Source organism: Portunus trituberculatus, chromosome 39 (genome assembly GCF_017591435.1).
Source record: "Portunus trituberculatus isolate SZX2019 chromosome 39, ASM1759143v1, whole genome shotgun sequence".
NCBI classification, from domain to species: Eukaryota; Metazoa; Arthropoda; class Malacostraca; order Decapoda; family Portunidae; genus Portunus; species Portunus trituberculatus.
The window spans coordinates 20,852,628-20,878,588 of NC_059293.1; the positions used below are offsets into that span (position 1 = coordinate 20,852,628).

General features: G+C 45.5%; 2 protein-coding genes across 5 annotated transcripts in view; one reads left to right on the top strand and one right to left on the bottom strand.

The window, feature by feature from the left end:
- Nucleotides 1-1,435: 1,435 nt before the first annotated feature.
- Nucleotides 1,436-25,961, top strand: part of LOC123515584 (pseudouridine-metabolizing bifunctional protein C1861.05-like) — a 321,550-nt gene continuing 297,024 nt past the window's right edge. Inside the window, exons 1-10 of one of the 2 annotated variants that reach the window (XM_045274331.1) lie at nucleotides 1,436-1,588; nucleotides 2,198-2,280; nucleotides 2,519-2,684; nucleotides 2,799-2,936; nucleotides 3,372-3,600; nucleotides 3,753-3,968; nucleotides 4,899-5,000; nucleotides 5,142-5,223; nucleotides 5,407-5,470; nucleotides 7,618-7,677. In XM_045274331.1, coding sequence (XP_045130266.1) covers nucleotides 2,207-2,280; nucleotides 2,519-2,684; nucleotides 2,799-2,936; nucleotides 3,372-3,600; nucleotides 3,753-3,968; nucleotides 4,899-5,000; nucleotides 5,142-5,223; nucleotides 5,407-5,470; nucleotides 7,618-7,677 — 1,131 coding nt within the window. In that variant the 5' untranslated portion in view covers nucleotides 1,436-1,588; nucleotides 2,198-2,206. The remainder of the gene's footprint in view (nucleotides 1,589-2,197; nucleotides 2,281-2,518; nucleotides 2,685-2,798; nucleotides 2,937-3,371; nucleotides 3,601-3,752; nucleotides 3,969-4,898; nucleotides 5,001-5,141; nucleotides 5,224-5,406; nucleotides 5,471-7,617; nucleotides 7,678-25,961) is intronic. The other variant, XM_045274332.1, reaches the window with a different exon arrangement.
- The window catches only part of LOC123515587 (leukocyte antigen CD37-like), a 280,350-nt gene continuing 265,453 nt past the window's right edge, over nucleotides 11,065-25,961 (bottom strand). For all 3 annotated transcript variants that reach the window (XM_045274343.1, XM_045274342.1, XM_045274341.1), the window contains one exon: nucleotides 11,065-16,159. The gene's annotated coding sequence lies outside the window, so the exon portion shown is untranslated. The remainder of the gene's footprint in view (nucleotides 16,160-25,961) is intronic.

Genomic DNA, 25,961 nt, shown 5'->3' on the forward strand with positions numbered 1-25,961 from the left:
TGTCGTGTCATAAACCACACGTGCTGGCCTGGCTGTGGCTCTCTCTCCCTCCTGCCCTCCCTCCATGCCTCCCTCTCGCCCTCCACTTCAGGGGCTGTGACCGCGCCGACCATCGCCCACCGCTCGTAAAACTGGTAGCTATGTAGGCCCGACTGTCCTCTTATGTCGCTACTCTCAACTCTCTTCCTCTCATGTAGCCGCGCCGCGAACACTCCAAGGCTCAGTTTTATATGACGTGATGGAAGTGTTAAGCGCGTATGTGTCTTTTAGTCACTGCTGTTCACTGCTTGGAGCTTTCTGTTTCTTTCTAGCAGTGCAACAAGAGCCATGGCAAGATATGTGTTGTCGTAGAATAATCTTTTGGCATTATCTATCCAGACATTCATATGCCTGAATGGGGATGGACTCAACACCTCAAGTGCCGTTCATGGACCAGTGGTGCACTTTGGGTTTGGAGTGAGGGATGTGAGGTTCACATAGGCACGAACCCTCACTCGGAACTTAGGTACAAAAAAAGTATCCACTAGCTCTGCTCCACCACCATGCGTGCCAGATACAGGCCTCTCCTCAGGATGAACGGCAACCTGCCATACCTGTGACAGTGGTACAGGTCTACTTCAAGGCTCACAAAAATCACATTTTTTTTCTTCTTGCGAGGGGCAACTGGCCAAGGGCAACAAAAAATTAAAAAGACTCACTGGATTGGTACTTTCCTTAAGGAAATAAGAGTTATCCAAAAGGCAGGGACAAATGTCTTGAAGCCTCCATCTTAGAAGAAGTAAAGTCGTAAGAAGATGGAAATACAGAAGCAGGCAGGGAGTTCCAGAGTTTACTTGAGATAGGTATGAATGATTGAGAGTACTGGTTAACTCTTGTATAAGAGAGTTGGACAGAATAGGGATGAGAGGAAGAAGAAACCCTTGTGTAGATTTTTGTATCCCTTTTAATCACCCCTACACCCCCTCCCCCACAAAAAAAGCCAAAACACAAAAGCACCTCTGCTCCCTTTAAATCACCCCCATCCCTCTAAGTCTAAAACAAACGCAAAACCACCTCTACCAGCAAAAAAAAAGTCTGTAGGTTAAAGGTAATTACATAGTGACCTGCTTATATAGACAGTCAAACACATACTACTTAGCGTTTCCCCTCATCTTAATCTCTCTTCAATCATCAGGCTGGGAAATCACACTGACACACTCTATTGGCTATTTTCCTGTCTTTAAAGATCCGAGGCATGGAGACGCCAGCCACTGCCGCCAAGATGGGACCTCCTTATGTAAACATCACTCCACACCTCTTATCATTCCCCAAAAAATTAGCGTCTTATCTCGGTAACCTGGTGCCCTTATATCTAGCATTTAACTATAAAAATACCCTATATCGCTTACATGAACCTGTAGTGAAGTAACTCCTCTCTGGGGCTGTGGTGTGGAAACCGTCCTGCTGATTAGACATCGCTCTCTACCCCTTCATCTCGACTTGTGCCACATGCTAGCTGTCATTAATGAAGTACTCTAATTGAAAAGCAACACCCCTCACAGCCTTGACAATCACTGCCCAGCCTGCTTCCTCGACGGCACTCTCTCAGGTAACCACATACCAGCACTCACCACCCTGTAAGAGCAGTGCCTAAGAGCTGATCCACAGGCACTCAGAGGGTAGAGGTGAGGGTCCGCTGGGGCTGTGAAGGTTCCCCCCACTAATCTCCTTTTGATTTCTTGACTGCCTTAGGAGGTGTATGGGTACTACTGCTGTTTCAACCCACATACACCACATGTACCTAACTTCACATTCTCAAGGGCTAGATCACACTGCTACGACCATTGCCAACCCCATTTTACTCAGTCGGAAAGTGGGGTTAGGTTAGGTTAAAACTCCGCTTTCCTAGGAGGTCCCCAAGCTTGCTAGACATAGGGAAAGAGAAATATATGATAGGTTATATTGGTTAAAACTTCAAATTTACTTATCTTTGTCTCTCAGTGGATATGTGAAGGGTGGTGGCAGTAATGGTGCAGATGTGCGAAAAGGGGTGACATTAATGGTGAATAGATATATGAAGGGTGGCGACAGTAATGGTGAAGATATGTGAAGGGTTATGACAGTAATGGGGAATATATATGCGAAGGGTGATGGCAGTAATGGTGAAGAGATATATAAAGGGTGATGACAGTTGCAGCATGTCTATCTTTCTCCACAGGTTGCCAGGATGCTGCCCCACCTTAGCCGTGCTGTGTGTCGGCCCCTCCTGCAGGGACACTTCTTTTCTCTCCACCGCCGACAGTAAAATCTTGCTTCTCATTCCTCATACTTTCTCTTGTGTTTTTCATATACCGATGTAGTACAGTGGTCCACAAGACTGTCCTTCTCCTCCATGGGCTGTCAGGGCTAAGAGTTTGTGTGTGTGTGGTGCTTTGTTTCTGCCACTCAGTGAGGAGATTCCCAGCCTGCTATAGAGATAGATATGTAGATTTCTTTTGCACCAATGATAAGCAGCTACTGTGTTTGTGTTTCTCTTCAGTTTGCATGATGGAGCAAGGAGAATGGTAGTGAGTCCCCTGGTGAAGGATGCTCTCTCCTCCTCCCACCCGGTAGTTGCCTTAGAGTCAACAATCATCACTCACGGCATGCCTTACCCACACAATCTGGAAACTGCCTTGGAAGTAGAAGAAGTTGTCAAACAAGAGGTGTGGCATTAGCATAGAGTTCATAGTAATCCCAGTTACTCTTAAAAATTTGAGACTGACAGTATAACATTATTAACTTTAAACTGAAGTGTTGATGTGTGTTTTATTCACCAGGGGGCAGTGCCGGCCACCATCGCTGTGCTGCATGGCCAGGTCCACGTTGGCCTTTCAGAGGAGCAGCTCCGGGATTTAGCCACCAAGAAAGACTGCATTAAAACCTCTCGAAGGGATTTCCCTTATGTTCTAGCTAAGGTTTGTTTGGCTGGGGTGACTTGGTTCAGTCCATTAGTATATGAAGAGAAATACATGATTATAAGTTCTGACAGGAAGATACAGTGCTCTTCACTTTCACCTCTGACATTTAAGGCTTGCTGATGGGTTAACTATCTGCTCTGACTGGTATCGGCAACATCTCCCAGCCAGTGTGAGTGAATGAGAGGGTGATGGAGAAGCTGCTCCCTTGAAAAGGCAAAGCAGACAGTTGACTGCAGGTGGCTAACACATTAGCAACATTAATTAATGAATGTGGAAGTGGAAGGGCCTTTATATGGAGAATGCAAACTGTTAGCCATAGTTTGCAGCATCATAAAAGTATAAGAAAATGAGAAAACTGCAAGAAGGCATCAGGGTTACTTGTAGCAGTCCCTTAAGGAGAGTCATCATTCCTGCTAGTCCTTCAATCATCAGGGCCTGACTGGAGGAACGACTGTGTCCGGCACGATGGTTGTGGCGCATCGAGTGGGCATTCCCATCTTTGTGACGGGAGGCATTGGTGGCGTGCACCGAGGGGCACAGACCACCATGGACATCTCTGCAGACCTCACCGAGCTGGGTCGCACGCCAGTCTGTGTGGTCTGTGCCGGTGTGAAGAGCATCCTGGACGTGGGCAGGACGCTGGAGTATTTAGAGACACAAGGTGAGGAAGTGCTGCCTGCCCACTGCCCTTGCTCAGCCAGTGTAAAGTGCAATGTATTCATTCTTTTCTTACGTCCGTGGGGTGTGGAGACGTCAGTTTTGTATATAGATATGTAGATAGACAGTTACCTACTTGATTTTGTGATTTTCCAGGTGTGTGTGTATCTGTGTTGGGTCTAGATGCAAGATTTCCAGATTTCTTCACTAGAAACAGTGGCTTTTTGGCCCCGTCTCATGTGGAGTCCCCAGGTCTGGCTGCTCTGATGGTGCAGAAGAGGGCTGAGCTCAGTCTGGACTCTGGCATGCTGATTGCTGTGCCTATCCCAGAGGAGCACGAAGCAGAGGGCCACCTCATCAAGGAAGCCATAGGTAAAGATTTGGGCCAAGTGTGCTGACAGGAATGGACAGTCAGGGCCAACCAACATCTTGTCAAACCTTGCTGATCACTCATGTCATGACTGGTAATGAGCTGAGCTTGCATTTACCTTGAGTGTTTCATTAGGGGTGCACTCCACACCGACAACACATCATGGCAAATTTTATTGTGTCCAGATAATTTTCTCAATATTTTCCAGATGCTGTAATGATGAATGACACAGTCTCTTTGTATATTGAAGTGTTGCTATTTATATATTTATTATGTGTTCTTTATCAAATAGGACAGATATGATATAAATAATGGGAGGCGGTGGCATAGTGGATAAGGTGGTGAGCATGGGATCAGGCAGATGTCCATGTGTAGGTTCAAATCCTACCTCATATCATCTTGATACTTTGCCATTTGTTGAGTAGTTTGAAGTTACCTATATGTCACAATGATACCCAAGATGTGCTTGGGTGGTGATATGGGCCCTAATATGAGTACCACTATAAATAAAACTGCCTGCACCACTAATGGGTAGAAGCTTAACAGTGCTTCCAATACTCTTCAAGTAACGTTCAGGTGCTATAGGCCAGGATATAAATGAAAAAAAATATTGTTTCAATAGTACATATTATAGTTTGCTTCATTACTTTACTGTTGCTGGAGTGGTCTTTATCTCCTGTGATTAGTTGTGTCTCACAGGAACAACTAGTGAGTAGGAATCAGTTGCAGTGTTGTGATTGATTCTTCTTATCATCGAGATGAAGTTGGAAGTAATTGTTTCATAGGTTTATGATTCTTTTGAAATTCTTGATTCTGTTACAGAACAGCATTAATTTTCTCTTATTCCTGTAAGTCTTTGCATGGAAAAAGCAGGTGTGTGGTTGTGATTATACTTGATGTTTGTGTATTGCAGCATTTTATTTTATTAACAGATCAGGCAGTGGAAGAGGCAGCAAGCATATCTGGCCGAGATGTCACACCTTTCATCCTCAGCAGAGTGTCGGAGATCACTGCCGGCCAGAGTCTCAAGTCCAGTATCCTTTGGAGCTGCTCAGCTCAGAGTTAGCTTGTTGACATTTTGTATTCCTATTAACTGAATGTGATGTTTACTAATACAGTGATTGTTGTGTTACTTTTATGCTGTTTTTAAGGGTATATTTTCTTAACAAGTACAGATATTGGTTTGATCAAGAACAATGCCAAGACTGGATCTCAGATAGCTGCAGAATTTGCCCGCCTGACATCACCAGCTAGCAGGTATGCTCACTGCTGTGGGCACACACCAGTGCCTCCTTAATGAGCCACCTTGCTCGTGTGTACCAGGATATAATGATGATTTGATATTTTTTAGTTGTCATCACTTTCTCTCTCTGTCCTCCCATACAGGATTACTTCAGAACCATTGTGCTGCCCCGTACTTCATTAAAGTGTTTGTTTCAGATATGTTCCTCCCATCCAGGAAAGTAATAGCAGCAGCCTGGAGACTGAAGACAGTGCAAGGCCTGTATGTTCCCAGTGATGGAGGGTGTCTGGGTGTCAGGCCACAAGCTGAACCTCTGTAGCTTGGAATTCAAGTTCAAAACATTCTAGTCATGCCACTGAGTTATGATTTATTAGTGTGCTATCTTTGTGGTCAGGAAGCAGACATGAAGTGAGACAAAATCCCTGTTTAGAAAGCTGAATTATATTAGAAGACCCACTTCACAGAGCATTTTTTCCCATTTGGCAATACTATGAAGTCTAATTAACATTTCACACAGTGCCCATATGGCTAGATTTATGTTTGGCAGAGATTCACCTACTGCATGCCACTGAACCACTAGGCATCCCAGGCATCCTAGAATACTGTAGAGGCTGGCATTATTCCCCTTTGGTAGCTGTGTGTTGTGCAGAGTAGGGTGCTGTTGTCCCTGCTGGCATCCCTGCATACCCATTTTGTAAGGTGCCGCAGAACTACAGGAAGAAAGAAACATGGTGTGCTGATCACTCAGCTGCCACCTTACCCTGGCAGGGGGAGGGAGAAACTAATATGAGTGTTATTTTTTCAGTCTGTTTCCATTAGAGATGAGCAAATACAGTGGAGACTCAATACTCAAACTTGGGAGAAAGTAATATGAGTGTGTTTTCCAGAGTTTCCATTAGAGATAAGTAAGTATAACAGTGAGGGAAGTGCTCAAAGAAACAGCCACCTGAGTAGACTGTAGAGATTATATTATAATTTATTAGTGTTATAGTAGATGTCTCATGTGAAGGTTGGCTGGTTCATTGGCTATTTTTGCTGGTGTCTTCTATTATCAAAGTGAGAGGTGGCAGCTCATGGTGACAAAGTACCACATTACAGAGGTTCAGCTTGGTGTTGGTGAGAGGAAATTACCTGTCCAGCTCATTTAGTATTAAGTTTATCAAATATCTACCTACCTATCTATGCAAGGTTGTTGAATCCTTACTGTGATAATTCATGAAGTCCCTATAAATAAGAATGTTAAAAATGAAGCCTTGTTTGAGCTTTGCCAAACTACACGCAGCATGCTTTGTGGGTTCATGTGGTGCTGGAGCTGCTAGGAAGATCATTGTGTGTGTGTGTGTGTGTGTGCGTGTGTGTGACTGTTAAGATGCTGCACATTTATCTACTATGAATTTATTGGTCTGTCATGGCTGTGGGAAGTGTTGGAAATATTCATGGTTCATTATTTTTGTCAATGTGTTATGATGCAGAATTTCTTTGGAAGTTTTTGGTATGAATATTTGGTGAAGGTTTGATAATATTGCAGTTTTCATTCCACTGCTGGTGAAGACTGTGTGTGTGTATCAGGTATTTATTACTTTGCCATCTGCTGAGGTAGAGGTGAACTGACTCCCTCTCCAGCAGCCAGTAGAATAGACTAGTGTTGTAGGTGTCTATTGGCAGGGCCTGGTGTTACCTTGCATCAGGGGCCTGGCCAGCTTTACTTGGCATCAGGGACACGGCCAGCATTGCCCTACATTACAGTACCATGTTAGGGCATGGTCACTATGGCTTGGTGACTAATACAAAAGGTGCTTTGTAACTATTAACAATTTAACTACTTACCAATTTACCTCATATATTATTAATCCATGTGATGAAGAATGTGTTTGGTCTCAGTGGTGTGAGTCAAGATGCATGTGGTATTAATAAATTAATAGGGAGCACAATGTTATGGAGATCTTAGCCTTGTTCCACCAATAATTTACTCACCTTATCTTTAGTAATATGTACGTACATGCAGTGTGTGTGTACATAAAGCCATGTGCACCTAACACTACCTCACGTCATTGCTCACTGTGGGAATGTCTTGTTTATTGGGATGTTGCTATAATGATATATTTTTAATAAAACATTTGCTCTTACTGTTAAAATGTTTTATTGCTTGGCTATTACAGACAACCAGGACATTTGTGTGCAATGGTAATATTAATTTTTCTGTGATAATACTGTAGCATTCACATTGAGTCTTGTTCTCTTTCTTTCATGACCATGATATATTTATAAGTCATTGATATACCTTATTAAAGTTGAAGATTAATCCTTAAGATGAAAAAACCCAGAATACTCACACTTCTTTGCAGTTTTACATTGATGTGCCTCATGCCTTGAGCTGTTTGATAACCAGCTGGTGATGTCTGCTTCAGGTGGTGGTGGGCGGCAGCATAGTGGACTTTGTGGTGACCGTCCTGGAGCCGCAGTTTGAGGTAGGTGAGGACATGGTGTGGCTGGCAGCTGGTGAGGCATTGGTGAGAGTGTGGGAGAGCTTATCATGTCTTGACACTACTTCTAAATGTTTCCTCTTCCCTTCTATGACTGTAGAAGAGTTATTTGGGTTTACAAAGGTGCTTTGCAGTTCACCTGATAGTTGAACAATGATTCTCGAATAGGAAGAGTATAAAATTCCAGCATAATCATTAATCTCTGTTTGAATTAGTCCTTATCCTATTTTTACACTCAACAGATTAGAGTAGTTACTTGAGTTTTGGAGTGCTTTCCCAGTTCACCTGATAGTTAAACAATTATTCTTCACTAATAGGAAAAGCTTCTATTCTAACATGACCATTGATCTCAGAATTAATCCTCATCCACCAGAGAAAATATGCTAAAGTTCTGGCTGGAAATTTTACATAGCTATGTATGTGGCAGGACTGAGCGAGGCAGGTCAGGGTGGGGAGAAGAGATGAGAAAGTGGATATTGAGCAGGGGAGGAGGAGTTAAGTTACACATCACAGGCTGCTCTAACCAATACAGCAGACATGAAAAAGGGATGGTATTTTTCTTTTTTCAGTATAAGTAGGAAAATCTGTTCATGAAGTAGGGAGCTGACTGCATCTATATTTCTTGACAATAATGATATGTTGATACTGAACATAGGTGGTTTAAACTTTAATAGGTTAGTTTAACTTTATTTTTTCTCTCCTTCCTTATATTTTTCTTTTCTCTCCTTTCCTTTCTCTTGTAATTTCTATTGATTGTTTTGTCTTGATTCTGATTTTCATATTTTCATATGACTTTATTTAATTTTTTAATGTATTATTCTTTCATATATTGGTTCATGTTATGATGTATGTCTGTTGGTTCTTGTGTTTTGCTACTACCACTACTACTAATACTACTACCACTACTACTACTAAAACCGCTACTCTAATCATGACGCAACAATACTGAACTAATCTAGACCTCCCTGAATCTGAACCATGACAGTCTTCTGCCCAATACTGAGGCGTTCTTTCCTTCACTCAGCGTTGCTTTTCATCCTTGGTGATGCGCCAATTGCCATTCTAAACCAGTAAGGAAAAACAGCTGCCTACAGAAGGCTATTGGCAAACTTACCATGTATGTTTCCATGTTTTCTGTCACATTTACATTCCCCCAAGGCTTTATTTCTTCTTATTTTTGCTGATTTTACTCAATTACTCATGTAATCCCAAATGTAGCTTTATAGCATCCCTTGCCATCACAGACTGGTTCCAGTGGTATTCCAAGGTTCCACAGGGGTCCGCAGTACATGTGACAAATAAATGAATACTATTCAGGGAGCCCCTTCAGGGTATATCAGACAGCCACATTCACAGCACAGCTGAGTGCAGTGACTGATTGTGTTAAATCGGTTGGAACTCGCGGGGCCCTTGTTTTCTTGGGCAAGTTGGGGCCCCCAAGCAAATGCTTATTTGTCTGACTGCCGAGAACATAAATGTGAACTAACATTTTTACAGAGCTATCATCAAGATATATCTTTATAAAACCAATATGTGTTTTGATGTTTGTAGTGACATGTTAACGAGAGAGAGAGCCAGTCCAGTAAACCTGTGTTGAGTGACCAGAGAAGGTGCCCGTCGCACACCCACACACACACACACACACACACACACACACACACACACACACACACACACACACACACACACACACACACTACTACTACTACTACTACTACTACTATTACTATTACTATTACTATTACTACTACTACACTTCCTCACACACTTTCAATCCTCATTTTATTTCTCCTATCACTACACTTTATGTATTTCAGGTGGAAAACAACAGGAAATGCTCGGCAAACACTGATAATGGAAGGAAATGTGGACGATTTGTCACGGGGAGGGACGGGGATTGGTGGGGCGGAGTCTGGGTCTGGGTCATGGTGGGCTCCGGGGCGTCTGAACGGGGGTATACATAACTATTGCCTTATTTAACACAGTAATGGGCTATTTGTCTATTTTGGTGATTGATTCTGGCTTTGCTTCACTCTCTGGATCTGGAAATGCAGGGGCGTGCAGGCAAACAACGGTGGACTGATCTGTGGGAAAGGCACGGCTGAGGTGCTCCTGTGGTCCAATATTTACGTACGTAATTCATTTTAAAAATCGCCACAAGAAAAAAGTGCCCAGACTGAAATGCACTACACTTTTAGACGCGACAAATAATTTAACTAATAACCAAAATATAAAAACGTAACCGGGTCGATTGTTTACAAAATGATCAACGAGCGGTCTGTGTGTCAAACTAACGGCATCCCAAATACACCATAATGTCGAGAAGGAAAGCTCAGCCATACTACATTATATTATATTTTCTGAATACGAAACTTTTTTGCTTTTCAGCGAAATAAAGAAAACACTGACTCCTTGTCATTTAAAGATTTTTGTTTTATATTTTGGTACCGTTAAATTTCTTAAATTTGAAAATACGAATAGGTAGACTAAATATTAAGGAATATTATTACTTGGATCATATTTTTCATGTATTTTAAGTGTTATATCAAGCACCAAAACAATCTCAGGAGTGCCAATTAAAAAAAGTGATATTTTATGGAGTGACTTTAATGTTATTTTTTTCGATAAACAAAAACACAGCTAGACTTGATTCTATTGCTGCTTGAAACTTGCTTTACTTTGCTAATAACAAATCAGATATCAAAACAATGCTAACTTCCTTAATAACGGAGAAATATTTTTACCCTTAAGTTGAGATGGCTTTTTTGCACGTTTAGTGAGTGACTCCACCTTCCCCTCCCTCACTCTCACATTCCACCTCTCCCTTCCACCTCCTTCTCCTCCACCTTCTCCTACACCCAGAGTCCCGAAAACACCTATAAACACATACAAAACCCGAGAAAATACGTTTAAAGAGTCGTTTCTTGTAGCAGAGGCAGGTGGCGGGGCCTAGCGGGGCGGAGCTGGGCGGGTGGGAAGGACTGGGAGGCGGGAGCAGGCCTAGAGCGGAGCGGTGATTGGTGGAGAGGGTGCAGGCTCGGTTGGTGGTGGTGTGGTGTGCTGTGGTGCGGTATGGTGTGTGATGGTAGTGATGTGTGGTGTGGTATGGTGTGTGATGGTATTGGTGGTGTCTTGTGGCGGGGGTGGTGGTGGTGGTGTGATGTGCTGTGGTGTGGTATGGTGTGTGATGGTATTGGTTGTGTGGTGTGATGGTAGTGGTGGTGTGGTGTGGCATGTGGTGTGGTATGGTGTGTGATAGTAGTGGTGGTGTGGTGTGGCGGTGGTGGTGATGGACTGGATCAAGTTTGGCTATTTTTTTTACTACTACTACTACTACTACTACTACTGAGGGGTCAGAATAAAAACCACGGGGCGGTCAGTAAGTCATTATATATTTGGCGCATATAACAAGCTGTGAAGGTAACAACATGACACAATGGCGGGGCGGCTCTCGGGGCCCAGAATGGGATGGTGACGTATCGACTAACATGGGAGCACGAGGAGGTGTGTGTGTGTGTGTGTGTGTGTGTGTTAAGGTGGTGTTATGTGTGGTCTTGTTAGTGTGTGTGTGTGTGTGTGTGTGTGTGTCCGTCCTTAAGGTGGTGTTACGTGTGGTCTTGTTAGTGTGTGTGTGTGTGTGTGTGTCCTGAAGGTGGTGTTACGTGTGGTCTTGTTAGTGTGTGTGTGTGTGTGTGTGTGTGTGTATGTATAGTGTGCGCCTGGAACTACCACAGTTACTCTCAACAAACACAAAACAGACAAACAAACTAACAAACAAACAGTCAAACAAACCAAACAACAGTGTGTTGGGGGAGGGGGGGGCTGGGGAAGAAATAAGAATCAAACAGTATTACTTTGATATGTCACATTAATAACTTCCTTTTTCCTGGAAACGATTTATGACTTTATTTTTCCATATATATACGTATAAATTAGTTGTTGGATATTAGTAGTGTATGTACGTATGTATGTAACTATTATTCATTTACTCATTTCATCCTTTTTTTTTCTTTTTACAAGTTGAATTAACCTCACGTGTTGATGAGTCTATCTCGGTACTAGGAAAAGTGTCCGTCTGTCTGTTTGTGTGTGTGTGTGTGTGTGTGTGTGTGTGTGTAGTGTGCGTATGTGTATATTTAGGTGTAATAATATAGTGAACATTTCATTTCATGTGTGAAACCGAGTTTGCAATACTGTATCGAAGCGACTACACAAGATACAAGTGACGCACCGGGTGGAGTGGTTACGTAATAGTCAGTACATTATGCGCTACACGACGTAAGACCGGTGACTGCGGCGGCGGCGGCGTGGTGGTAGTGGAAGTGGTGGTAGTGGTAAGGGAAGTAGGCTGGCTTTGCACCGCTTTGAGCCAGCCTGCGGTAACCTCCTCGGGCCGGGCTAGGCTAGGCTGGGCTGGGCTGGGCTGGGCTGGGCTGGTCTGGTCTGGGCGAGGGGGCGCCTGCAGGTAGACTGAACTGAAGAAATGACATCGTTCAAATGATATACCGCTTAAACGTTATGATAGAAACAGATGTATGTATGTATATATGTATGTATGTCTATGTACACGCGGACTCTGGTGGTCACAAAGTATGATTATAAAAGTTTCCCCTTCGTGAATGGCGCTGCTATATATAGTATAGTCAGGGGATAACTACTCCGTTTTTTATAATGTAGAATACGGTCGGCGAAAATGGGAAATCTGTTTTTTATAGATGTGACGTGCGTAGTTTCCGCGGCTTAGCCTTTGCTTGTAATGTGCTCATGATTTTAATGGTAATTATGGTGATAATATCGCTAACCCAAATCAGTCGTATAAATGTTGAATTCATTGTTACACCGATATCATGCCGACTTCAGCACAACTTTACGTCAGGCGCGTACGAAGCAAAATGATGGAAGTCGGGATAACTGTACTTTTTGTTCACATTTAGCAACACATTCGGTTAGATACTCCTGGTGGTGGTCCCTCTGTCGTCACAGCTCTGGTTGGTGGCTTGGTGATGCTCAGAGAAGCACTGTGTCATGGCCGGGACTCAGAAGCCGGTGCCTGCTGGAAGGTTGGCGCGGGAAAGGTTTGGAAACTGACGGGGGAGAGATGGACGGCAAGATAAATTCCATGTCAATGATTAAGAGCTAATTTTTACGTTCTCTAATAAGATATTTTTAGGAAACATTGCCAGGAGACGCGTGTAAGGCTTAGTGCAGCGGGACACTTGACTGCTCCAATACTCTGCTAATCCAATGACTCCGTTTTGCATCCTGTATTGATGGGGACGTTAGCGCAGCCCCTTGATGACGTGCGTGGGGGATGAGAGGATGAGGGGCCAGGGTGTGGGTAATTGTTTGTCCCGTGAAAGGTCAGGTGGGTAATACTGAGGGTAATACTGATGAAGCCGAGCCAAAGTTGTGAATGACGCTTCCCCTTCAGCCGTGGTGCTGGAGGCGCGCTCACCACCCCACCTCCAGGGCTGTGGTGGTGTCGTGTGTGGTATGATCTGGTGTGTTCCGATTAAGGGACTCGGTTTAGCCGGTATCAGAGGAACCAGTAACGCAGGGCACATTGCAGGCCAGGCCGTCTCGGTGGTGGTGGTGGTGGTGGTGAAGGGTCGGGGAGTAAAGAACAAAACGGAGTCAACTGTACACAGATCACGTTGGCGCGTCCGAGCACGCCACCCACAACAGAGACGAGGAGAGGACTGTAACATTAACACTTGGTAACTTATGGCGGCCACGAGGCTAACCAGGCACTAGTACACTGCACATGAGTCTCCGGGGTGGCGCTAAGGCGGGTGTGCAGCACTGCATGGTGGGGCTACGGGGGCTGCTTGACGCCATGCAACACGGGGCTTGCCGCACCGCTGTGCTGATACTCGTGTGCAAATCTCAGAGCAGAAGCATAAAACTTTTGTGTCTCTGCTTAAATGTTCTTTTCTTAATGAATAGCATTTGAATCTATTACTTCTGCTGCGGTCGACTTAGATTATGTGTCAAGACTTAACTTTAATGGTCCCTCATTTGTGATGCCACCGTATTTACGAGTATGCATGCGTGTACAGTAGTTTTCCTGGTGATTGGTTCGGCATGTTCAGTAAGCGCTGCCATGGAGTGGAGAGGCCTGCGGTGGCCCCAGGGACTCACGTGGTACAGAGAGTGAACGCCAGATTAACCTCCTGGCGCTACACTAATGGTTAATCTCCTCCTGTATTTTGGAGGTACCCGCATCATCCCATAGATAGCCTGATAGGCGTGGCTGGGGACAGCTGTGACAGAACAGATAAAGCTGGGAACGTGTCGCTGGGAGAGCAGGGGGAGAGGGCACACCTGGGAGAGGAAAGTCGTGGCGGTGACGTGAACAGTTTCATTACATGTAGTACGTCAGAGGAGGTCGAGAGGGGAAAGGAAGTTATGAAGGGCGTGAAGATGAGTGGCCGGGAGAGTGAGGGTGGAGGTAAAGGTGGAGGTGTGATGGGAAATATGGATTGAGAGAGAGAGAGAGAGAGAGAGAGAGAGAGAGAGAGAGAGAGAGAGAGAGAGAGAGAGAGAGAGAGAGAGAGAGAGAGAGAGAGAGAGAGAGAGAAGCTGTTATTATTGTTATCGGTGGTGAAGTAATGATACAAGAGGGATGCTCAAGGAGTTGGTAGCTGATGTGTGTGTGTGTGTGTGTGTGTGTGGTGAGGCTGTGAGGTGTGAAGTGTACAGAAGAGTAGCGTGTCCCCGCGCTCAATTGTGCCTGTGTTTAAACTCATGAGTATGCGTGTCATGTGTGAGTATATCTGGGTTCACTGCAGTGTGTGTGTGTGTGTGTGTGTGTGTGTGTGTGTGTGTGTGTGTGTGTGTGTGTGTGTGTGTGTGTGTGTGTGTGTGTGTGTGTGTGTGCAATCCTAGCGCAGTGTTTTCACATGAAAAAAATAATCAGCTGGTGAGGCAGCAGCGGAGGGCAGGGCTTGCCAGCGCCACCAGGGAGCGGCGACGTCCGCCCCTGCAACGGAGGTGTGATGTGTATGAGGTGTAGGGAGGGTGGGTAGGGAGTAGCGGCCGGCCACGCCCCTACCCGAGAGTGTTGGGGGCGGGCGGGTGAGCGGCACCGCGGTGCCTGGGGAGGCTGTGACGCGCTCACCGATGCTCGCTCCCCGCCCGCCGCACGCAACACTGCAAACATTTCATTGTAATATCTAGACCATAAAAAAGGAACACAGGTACTTAAGAAATTATTATGTGATAAAAAAGAACATTCCTATTTGTACAAACATTAGGTATTTTCCCCATATAGTACATCATGCTAGTAATTACAGTGATAGTAATGTTACAGACAACGGTATAACAGTGGCGGGATAGATGCGCACGTAGCCTGGTGCGGGGCGGCGGCCATCACGGCGCTCCTCCACGGCAGACACACAATACGTTTCGTTGAGCACCGCGACACTCAGCCAATCACGAGTCGTCCTCCCGTGCCTAGCGGCGCGGCGTCACATGCGGCACTGGTGAGTGAGGTCCCCCGGGATTTGCGCCGACCCTCCCGCGGCCGCTACTGCCGCCAGCCCCGTCGCCCTGGAGGAGGAGGAGGAGGGCACGGAGAGGTGCTGAATGGGCAGAGCATGGGGCGGCGGTGCGAGCGGCTGTAGGGCGGGCAGACGGCAGGGCGCGGGCTGACCGCAGGGCGCGGGCTGGCCACAGGACGCGCCGCCGCTCGTGTCTTCTGTGTTTCTTCTCGGTCGACTTACCCAAGCACAGGTCACAGCTACTGACGAAGCGTATCATATATTACCCTTTAAGGTCGATGTGTGGTAGTATTGTCCAGTAATACGGTAGTCTTCGTGAAACGCTACTACTCCCTCCCTCCCCGCTAAGTATCTGCTTGTGGCTATAGAGTGCCCATGGAAAGGTAGACTAGGCTCTACACGGTATGAGGCGCTTAATTACAGGTGTGTGGACTGGTCAGTAATACTTGCTAGTAACACAGAGTAACGTCAGCGCCGCCTCAGGTACACGACGCCGGTATTTCTTCATACGAGGCCGCGCCACCACCAGGCAGCCTCCGCGCCACGCCGAGGCAGCACTGGCAGCTCAGGGTGGCGCGCTGCTTCGTGAACCCAAGCCAGGTCGCGTCTGAGTGGCGGTGCAGTCCATGGTACACCACAGGGCAAGGCGCGTGGCGACGGTACCTCCTTGGTCTGTCTGTCCGAGTCATGCGGTCTACTGGTAAAGCATGACTGTTCAGTGCCTCCCCTCCCTTCTTCCCTCTACTCGTTGTGTCCCGCGCGCCCCTCCTCTACCCCCTGCACACTGGTGTCTCGTTGGGACGCCGCTGCTCCTGCCTCCTCCGGTGACTGCAGCGTCTCCTTCCATGTCCTTGTGTCCTCAGCCATTCCTCTTCCTTGGTGTGGTCTCAGTCCCTCCCTTCCTCCGTGGGTGTGGCTGTCAGGCTGCCTTCTTCCCTTCCTCCGCAAGGGGTGACGGGCTCGATCTGTTGAAAAAAGTTATTGTTAGAATACAGAACACTAGGAGGAGGCAACGTTGATATCACTACATACTCGGAGCCTGTGCAGGACCAGATGAACATTGCTAGGGTTGGAACATTCTTGACCGACACAGAACGAGCATTAGGTATTGTACTATTGGGAAAACTCTAACCTCGTATGAAGAAATGGACGAAAGAAACATCTAAATCTATAACAAATAACTAATGAGCAGGTAGAATAGAAATAAAAACTGCCACACATTTATTTTCACGTTTTGTTTTGCTTATTCAGTCAATCGTATACCAAATTAAGAGTCTTCACATAGCAGTACATCTTAGAATAACACGCGTAGAGGGGAAGCGAAACCAAGGAAGTAAATGATTATAGTAAACAAGAAGTTCCAGCTTGGCGTTTGATTTTCCCGCCTCTTTTGGGAGTGGAGAAAACCTGAAGGAGGAGGAACACTGAACACTCGGAGCACAGCCGGGCTTGCCTTGCCTTCCTGTCCCTGCCTCTGTCTCCCGTGCCTTTGATGCTCCGCTTTGTCTCCTTGAGTGGTGCTTTTTGGAAAGAGAGAGAGAGAGAGAGAGAGAGAGAGAGAGAGAGAGAGAGAGAGAGAGAGAGAGAGAGAGAGAGAGAGAGAGAGAGAGAGAGAGAGTAATGACAAAAAAAATGACCATGCAGGTTTCAAATACTCGCCTGTACTTCTGCTACCAATGACATTAGCACTAGGACACCAAGAGAGAGAGAGAGAGAGAGAGAGAGAGAGAGAGAGAGAGAGAGAGAGAGCAGCTTGGCCTTAGGTTCTGGTACATATGCCAGCTTGCCAGTGGTGTCAGTTGTCAGTGGCGCGGCGTGTGACAGGGGCGTCTCCCTCTTAGTTTATGGCACCGTTCCGCGCTTCTCACGTGGACGGGCATCGCTTACCTTGGCGTGACATTGCCGCGACACAACGCCACAATGCTTACCAGGTCTCTGTAACTCCCCAGTGTGGATTTAAGTGGTACTGTAATGGACACAACAAGGTGACTACACATCTTTAAGGTCAATAAGGACAGGGGGTTATATTTAAAGGGCACAAGGGACTGAACAAAGGTGACGTTTGCAGAATTCTTCACCTCTTTAGTAATGGGACGTATTTCTATGAGTTTTGGGTATGATAAGATGGTTTTATTGATATTAGGAAGGGTTTATGGAGGTCAGAAGCTTAATGGCCAGAGTCTTCACTATTTTAATCCTTACGTGAGTTTCTAAGAGTGTATGAGATCACCAAACAGTAAGCAGAATGAAAATGAAAACGCGTCATGGTACTGAAAGGGATCAGTAATCGGGATAAGACAAGAAGTAAGCCCTCAATGTGTATTTAATTGGTATAGAGAACATAGTAAGGCTAACATAAACAGAATTCTCACGCTCAGTAATTAGAATAGGACTGTAAAGTTTGATTTCAAATATAAATAGAAAGAAATAAGTCCTCAAGGAAAGTAACAGATGAATAAACCCAGAAATCAATAGTGCCGAGCCAGTGGTGAGTTTTAAAGGTTAGGTTAGGTTAGGTTAGATTGAACAGATTTGCCATAGGGTGGTAATAAATAGACATGTTTTTATACAGAGACCGGCACAGGTTAGGTTAGACTGGACAGATTTGCCATAGGGAGATGATTAGTGGCATGTTTCTATTCGAGACCGCCACTTAGGTTAGGTCAGGTTTGATTGGACAGATTTACGATAGGGGGATGATAGGTGGCAATAAATAGACATGTTTTTATTCAGAAACCGCCACGTGTAGCCCTGATGGCTTTTCCTTGCTCCTCACATGCTCCTATATATCTCAAGTCTGTATTCTGCAAGGCTTTGCTCTCTTACAACGTCTATTTTCAAAGGCCACAGTGATCATAAGTCGCGTTGCCAAGGATGTTTCTCCTGTATATAATGAAGTAAACTTGTTCATTTGTCACGAGCCCTAAAAAAACATCCTTCAAAATTTACGTCACTTGAGCAGGAGTCTTTTCAAATAGTGGAGGTGCGGCGCTGAGGTGCTTCTGAATATGGCCCTTAATATTGATAGTAACCTCCTGCTGATTTATAGAAGAAAAAGAGAGGATGACAACAGAGAAGCAAATTCTAACCCTTTAATACCGTGACGCGTTTCCATTTTCACTCTGCTTACATTTTGGTGATCTTATACAGCTTCAGAAACTTATGTGGGGGGATTAAAATAGTGAAGACTGTGGCCATTAATCTTCTAAACCTCTAGACCCTTGCTAATGTCAATAAAATCGTCTAATCGTATATAAATCTCAAGGTAAACATGCGTCCCAGTATTCAAGAGGTTAAACGGAGACAACCACGTGTAGACCAGATAACATCCCACACCATTCCCTTACTTAATCAAAACTCACACGTGCTTTGGTGAAATTACGAGTAGAAGGCCGTGGAAATAAGCGCGTCAGTGCAGTATACGAGGAAAAAGCCAAGTGTAGGAAGGAAGGGAGGTTGACGGAGGGAAAGACGGAGGGGGAGGCCGCGTGCATAGTATAGGCAAGGGGTGAAGGGAACCAAAATACCACACAAGCACCAACGGGAGGCCTGTGAGGTAAAAGCCCAGAATAATTCCACGTAAAGGTTGTGAAGAAGAGGAGGAAGAGGAAGAGGAATACACTGAGCTGGTTGTCATATTGTAGCGTAACTCTGTGTGTGTGTGTGTGTGTGTGTGTGTGTGTGTGTGTGTGTGTGTGTGTGAGTGAGGGGACGGAGCGAGGGGAGGAGATAGGGAAGGATAAAGGAACAGAGAGAAGGAAGGGGGAAGGGAAACGTGTGAGGGGACAAAGCGAGGGGGAAGTGAGAGGAAGGGGAATGCGTGTGTGTGTGTGTGTGTGAAGGGTTAAAGGGATAAGTGCATATAGGAATAGAAGGAAGAGAAAGGGGAAAATAGAGAGAATAAGGGGATAAAATGAGGGGAAAAGGAAGGGAAGGGAAGGGAAGGGAAGGAGGAGGGAACTATCCTATATCCTTCAGGCTGTAATTACACATATGCATCCCTCCTTCCCTCCTTCCCGCCTCTCCCTCCCTCCATCCCTTCATTCCTTCATTCCTTCACCACAGTCTTCCTAGATTCCTCACGGCGCCTCACCATCCTCACCATCACTACCTCTTGCCACCCCATAAACTCCTCCTCCTCCTCCTCCTCCTCCTCCTCCTCCTCCTCCTCCTCTTCCTCCCTTCCACTCTAAGCCTGCCAAGTCTCCGCCGTAAGATTTTGATGGGAATTTGCACTGACCCGGATATGCCTCTCCTCCTCCTCCTCCTCCTCCTCCTCCTCCTCCTCCTCCTCCTCCTCCTTTTCCTCCTCCTCCTCCTCTTGGTATATTATTTGTCTGCCTCCACCTCATTTTCGTCTCTTCCTCTTCCTCTTTGTCGTCTTCCTCCTCCTCTTCGCGGCATTGGTGGAGGAGGAGGAGGAGGAGGAGGAGGAGGAGGAGGAGGAGGAGGAGGAGGAGGAGGAGGAGGAGGAGTTTAGTGATTCCCTCTCAGTTTCCTCATAATGATTTCAGCTTTTGTCTCCAAGAGGAAAATTTGTGATCCTATATACTCTCTCTCTCTCTCTCTCTCTCTCTCTCTCTCTCTCTCTCTCTCTCTCTCTCTCTCTCTCTCTCTCTCTCTCTCTCTCTCTCTCTCTCTCTCTCTCTCTCTCTCTCTCTCTCTCTCTCTCTCTCTCTCTCTCTCTCTCTCTCTCTCTCTCTCTCTCTCTCTCTCTGTCTCGTGTTGACATGATGAAAGAGGAGAGAAAGGAGTGGAAATAGGAGGGAATGAGAGTCAGGAGGAGGAGGAGATGGAGAAGGAGGAAGAGGAGGAGGAGAAGGAGGAGGAGGAGGAGGAGGAGGAAGGAAAGAGTAACAGAGGAGATGAAGGGAAAAAGAAAGGAATCATCAGAGTAATTGCACTGTGTTGCCTCTTCTATTGTTCTCTAAGGAGGAGGAGGAGGAGGAGGAGGAGGAGGAGGAGGAGGAGGAGGAGGAGGAGGAGGAGGAGGAGGAGGAGGAGGAGGAGGAACATAAAAGTTTACTGGGCCGTAACTGGAGGAAAGTGAGAAAGTGAAGAAAAAAAGAGAGAGAGAAAAAATAGAAAAGAAAGAAAAGAAACGATAAATTTATTGAAAAGAGAGAGAGAGAGAGAGAGAGAGAGAGAGAGAGAGAGAGAGAGGAGCATGTCGCCTCAACAGATTATTAATTTTGGGGAACTGTAACCGCGAGGCAGCTTCCATGTTTCTCTCTCTCTCTCTCTCTCTCTCTCTCTCTCTCTCTCTCTCTCTCTCTCTCTCTCTCTCGCATCAGATAACTTTCATGGAATTTCATTTGTTGCAATCTTCCTCTTTCCGTTTTCTATTTCCATGTGTGTGTGTGTGTGTGTGTGTGTGTGTGTGTGTGTGTGTGTGTGTGTGTGTGTGTGTGTGTGTGTGTGTGTGCTGGAGGCTTCGGAACAAATTCTACATTCAGTTTATTTTGCCCCGCGAGTAAAGATGCTTGGGATTGTGGGAGTGAGTGGGAGGGTGTGCGTATTGAGAGGGTGGGGGAGAGGGAGAGAGGTATGGGAGTGGGGGGGAAAGTGGAGGGGAAAGTGGGTGTGGGGGGGGCAGTGTCAATGTCAGTGCCAGTAAGGGAGTCATCGTTACGAGTTCATGAATTGTATGGTAGGTTGGCACTGGTTGGTATTGGTTCTCTCTCTCTCTCTCTCTCTCTCTCTCTCTCTCTCTCTCTCTCTCTCTCTCTCTCTCTCTCTCTCTCTCTCTCTCTCTCTCTCTCTCTCTCTCTCTCTCTCTCTCCCTCCCTTGTCACTCACCTTCGCCCCTGACAGCCTCTCGCTGCTCCGCTACACTCCCTGGCGCCGTGTCCTCAGTGCCAGAAGTATTGGCACTCTTATCTCGTTAGTCATATGCCCTGACACCCTGACACCCTGACACCCTGACGCCTCCCTCTGCGTCCCGTCACCCACATGCTTGCTTCTCCTGGCACCGCGTCACTGGCACTACCTCTGATTCCCTGGCACTGACTCCTCCCTCCCCAGCAACCTGTCGCGGCACCTCCACCCAGACTGAGTGATGGGCGGGCCTGTGATTGTTTTGGTTGCGATGACTGAAGGCTGATGAGGAAGCTTCTTAAATTCTTCAGTACTGGGACACATTTTTCCTTGATATTTGTGTGCGTACGATTAGACCATTTTTATTGACATTAAGAAGGGTCTATAGAGGTCAGAAGATTAATGGCCACTGTCTTCACTATTATATGTTTTCTGAAGCTGTATAAAATCACGAAATAGTAAGCAAGATGAAAATGGATAACGCGTCATGGTAGTGAAGGGTTAAACTACCATTAGAATCGTGAAAATGCTCTTGAAAATCCTGAATATCTTCCACTATCGCCTTTTTAACCCCTTCAGTACCAGGACAAGTTTCCATATTAATTTTGGTTACTATTTAGTGATTTTATACACCTTCAGAAACTTATGTGGGGATTAAAACAGTGAAGATTCCGGCCATTAATCTTCTGACCCCCATAGACCCTTCGTAATGTCAATAAAATCGTCTACTTATACCTAAATCCGTGTGTCCTTAGTACTGAAGGGGTTAAACTACAACTGGAATCGTGAAAATGCTCTAAAAGTCCTTAATACCTTCCATTATTACCTTATAACGTAACTGAAGGGAAAAAAAACTAGTATACGACCCCAGAGAGAGAGAGAGAGAGAGAGAGAGAGAGAGAGAGAGGCACTGGCAGAGCTATGACGCCACACTCCCACAGTGCCACACTCATTAACATCAATTTATGGCACCGACTTTACCACAAGGGCGACGACGTGAACAAACATCTTTTATTTACCTTCCTCTTCGCCTTCCCTTTCCCTTCCCCTTCCCCTTCCCTTCTCCTTCCCTTCCCTTCCTTCCCTTCCTTCCTTTCTTCTCCTTCCTTCCCTCCTTTCCTTCCTTCCCACTTCCTTTCTTCTTTCACCCAAGACGCATTCCTCCTGTTGCCTTGAGCGTGGCCAGAGAAGATGTGACGCAGAGACGAGGCTGTTTTTGAAAGGTGATGCTAAGGTGAAACTGAGAATGCAAGGAAGACTATATTCTCTCTCTCTCTCTCTCTCTCTCTCTCTCTCTCTCTCTCTCTCTCTCTCTCTCTCTCTCTCTCTCTCTCTCTCTCTCTCTCTCTCTGACCCCAGCAGTGACGAAGAATGGAAGATTTTCTCTCCTTAATTCGTATATTTATTTCCTTCCTTCCTCCTCCTCCTCTTCCTCCTCCTCCTCCTCCTCCTCCTCCTCCTTCCGTAATTTATTTATTCGTATCTCTTGAGGCTGCTGTCCTGGAGGAAGCGGAAGAGGACGAGGAGGAGGAGGAGGAGGAGGAGGAGGAGGAGGAGGAGGAGGAGGAGAAGGAGTGTGATGGATATCCCTAATTACTTTCTCTCTCTCTCTCTCTCTCTCTCTCTCTCTCTCTCTCTCTCTCTCTCTCTCTCTCTCTCTCTCTCTAAGAAGGACGAGGGAAGTTTTTATGTATTTCGTTGTCTTATAAGGAATAAAATAATGGTGTCTTTGTAATAAGGTTTGGCCATTTCATTTATTTGTGTTTGTTGTTGTGTTTGTGTTGTGTTTGTGTTGTGTTGTGTTTTGTGTTTGTGTTGTGATTGTGTTGTGTTTGTGTTGTGTTTGTGTTGTGTTTGTGTTGTGTTTTGTTTGTGTTGTGTTTTGTTTGTGTTCGTGTTGTGTTGTGTTTTGTTGTGTTGTGTTGTGTTATGTTGCGTCTGTGTTTGTGTTTGTGTTGTGAGTACTTGGCATGATTCAAGGTTGTTGTTGTTGTTGTTGTTGTTGTTGTTGTTGTTGTTGTTGTTGTTTTTTTTTTATCTTGTTCATGTTAAACTTCATCTTGGTCTTGTATTTTGTCCCCTTTTCACCTTCCATTCTTTCTCTCCTCAACTCAATCTACTACTACTACTACTACTACTACTACTACTACTACTACTACTACTACTACTACTACTACTACTATTACTTCTTATTCATCTTCGTCTTCTTCTTCTCCTCCTCCTCCTCCTCCTCCTCCTCCTCCTCCTCCATTATCCTCGTCCCTGTTTTAATATTGCCACTCACTCTCTCCTTCAGACCACGGAGCGTTACTTTTGAGTCCCACTGTTTCCCAATACATGCCAGAGAGAGAGAGAGAGAGAGAGAGAGAGAGAGACGTCCACCAAACTTCTCCTATCAGTTCAAACACGTGCTGCCCATTTCTCCTCTCTCTCTCTCTCTCTCTCTCTCTCTCTCTCTCTCTCTTGTTTTAATATGTTTTTTGTTCCTTTGGTGTAAGTTTATTGGCGTTTTGAGTTATGTGAGTGAGTGAGTGAGTGGGTGAGAGAATGCGAGAGTAAGTCAGTAAGGAGTGAGTCTGTAATTATGTGAGTGAGTGAGTGAGTGAGTGAGTGAGAGAGTAAGTCAATAGGGAGTGAGTGAGTGAGTGAGTGAGTGAGTGAATAAAGATGTCAGCGTCGTGGCAGCATTATGGTCTTATGGCGCCGTAGGAATGATGATGATGAATGAGACGGCGAGAGAGAGAGAGAGAGAGAGAGAGAGAGAGTCACCGTCTTACCGTCTGCCCCACTAACTGTCATTTCTTTTTTTTTCTGTTTTCCCTCTTTATCATACTTATTTCCATCTTTTTGTTCTTCTTCTTTTTCTTCTTCTTCTTCTTTTTTCATTTTTTCTTTTTCTTCTTTCATGTTGTTGTTGTTGTTGTTGTTGTTGTTGTTGTTGTTGTTGTTGTTCTTCTTCTTGTTCTTCTTGTTATTTTCTTCTTTTTTCTACTTTATCTTAATTTTCCTCTTCCTATTCTTCACCTTCACCACCGCCATCACCACCTCCACCACCACCACCACCACCACCACCAAGATTTTGTGACCTTGTTTTCATTACCATCACTGCTTTTTTTTTTTTTCATCTTGGCCTGTAGTTTCAAGTGACCTCTTTGCGTGACAAGGATTCAGTAACAAGAGGGGGTGACCTGCAGGTGGGGGTCAGCTAGGTCTTAATATCCTGCTTAACTTTGTCTGTCACCTGTTATTTGAGCCTGGATGTCATTCCCCTCTCCCCCCACTCCCACTTGTCCTCCTCCTCCTCCTCCTCCTCCTCCTCCTCCTCCTCCTCCTCCTCCTCCTCCTCCTTCCTCCTTCGGTTCCTTCACGATCATACTGTCTCTTCCTTTCTCTGTCTGTCTGTCTGTCTGTCTGTCTGTCTGTCTGTCTGTCTGTCTGTCTGTCTGTCTGTCTGTCTCTCTCTCTCTCTCTCTCTCTCTCTCTCTCTCTCTCTCTCTCTCTCTCTCTCTCTCTCTCTCTCTCTCTCTCTCTCTCTCTCTCTCTCTCTCTCTCTCTCTCTCTCTCTCTCTCTCTCTCTCTCTCTCTCTCTCTCTCTCTCTCTCTCTCTCTCTCTCTCTCTCTCTCTCTCTTTATTTTCATCTTATTTTCTTCCGTGTCGTGTTTAGTGTTTCTTTTCTTTCGTATGTAATTATTTGTATTTTACATTTTACTCTATATTTTCCAAGGTACTGCTACTACTACTACTACTACTACTACTACTACTACTACTACCACCACCGCCATCACCACCACCACCATCCATATTCAAAGCACTGAGTCTCATTCACCACAATCACCATCACATGCATCTTGGTTACCTTTTTTTTCCCTTCACTAGGTCATCGTTCGCACCACCACCACCACCACCACCACCTCCAACTCTTCCTTCTCTAGTCCCATTCGCCTTTCCTCGGCCAATGGCGCTGCATCCTCCGTGCGTGAGAAATAGCGTCATACATAACACCCCAAACGACGCACTTCATCCAAATAACACACAAAGTTCACGTACCGAGCCTACTGTAGCGTGAAATGTGGGCGGGCCGGTGTATATCTTGCGGGGAGCGTCGTCACCTGTGCCTGCTTTGCATTCGAGGCTGCCTGGCTACGTGGCCGGCTCGCTTCAAGTTCCGTTTCCATCATTATTAGTAGTGCTCGTGATTCAGCCACTGCGGTTTGTCTTTCTCGAGGTTGTGTTTCGTTGTTATTGTTTGTGTTTTAAAGTCTGGTGTTTGTGTGTACGTGGTTTGCTTCGTGGTGGTTCTGTTACTCTGTGTTATTGTTGGTATTGTTTGTGTTGTCCGCTACTGTATCTGTATCTGTTTGAAATTAGATGAAGTGACGAAATATCCATGCAGTCTTCCTTTGCCACAGAGGTCGTTTTTTCAAGTTCTCGTGGGTGTTTTCCCCCCTGATGGTGCAAAATCCTTGTTAAGCTCTCAGTAGAATCGGGAAAACACTTGAAGATCCCCAATAATTCCTGTAGCGGCGTTTAAGAGTACGAAGCATGTTCACCCAACACAGCCTGACCTTGTTGTGATTCAAGTGCGTCACTCATTGCTCTGCGGTAACTTTTCGCGCTAACTTTTTGAAGGATGAAAACATAGTGAAATCTAATCACGGCAAGGAGAGTAGCGCCGCATGAACTCCATTTTACAACAGTTTGGCTTCGAGAATGATATGACTCGTCGGGTTTTTGTGGACGTCTATGCCTGTTCAGCTGTGAAACTTAAGAACAAAAATACTCTGCTGATAATTGTGGTAGATATTGTTGTGATGTCTGTATACTCACAGATAGACCGATAGACAGACAAACTAGTGTATTTCATTTAACTGCATTAATAAGGCAACAGTGGAAGGTATCGTGGGTTTTTCAAGAGTATTTTCATGAATCGATATTGTAGTGATGTCAAT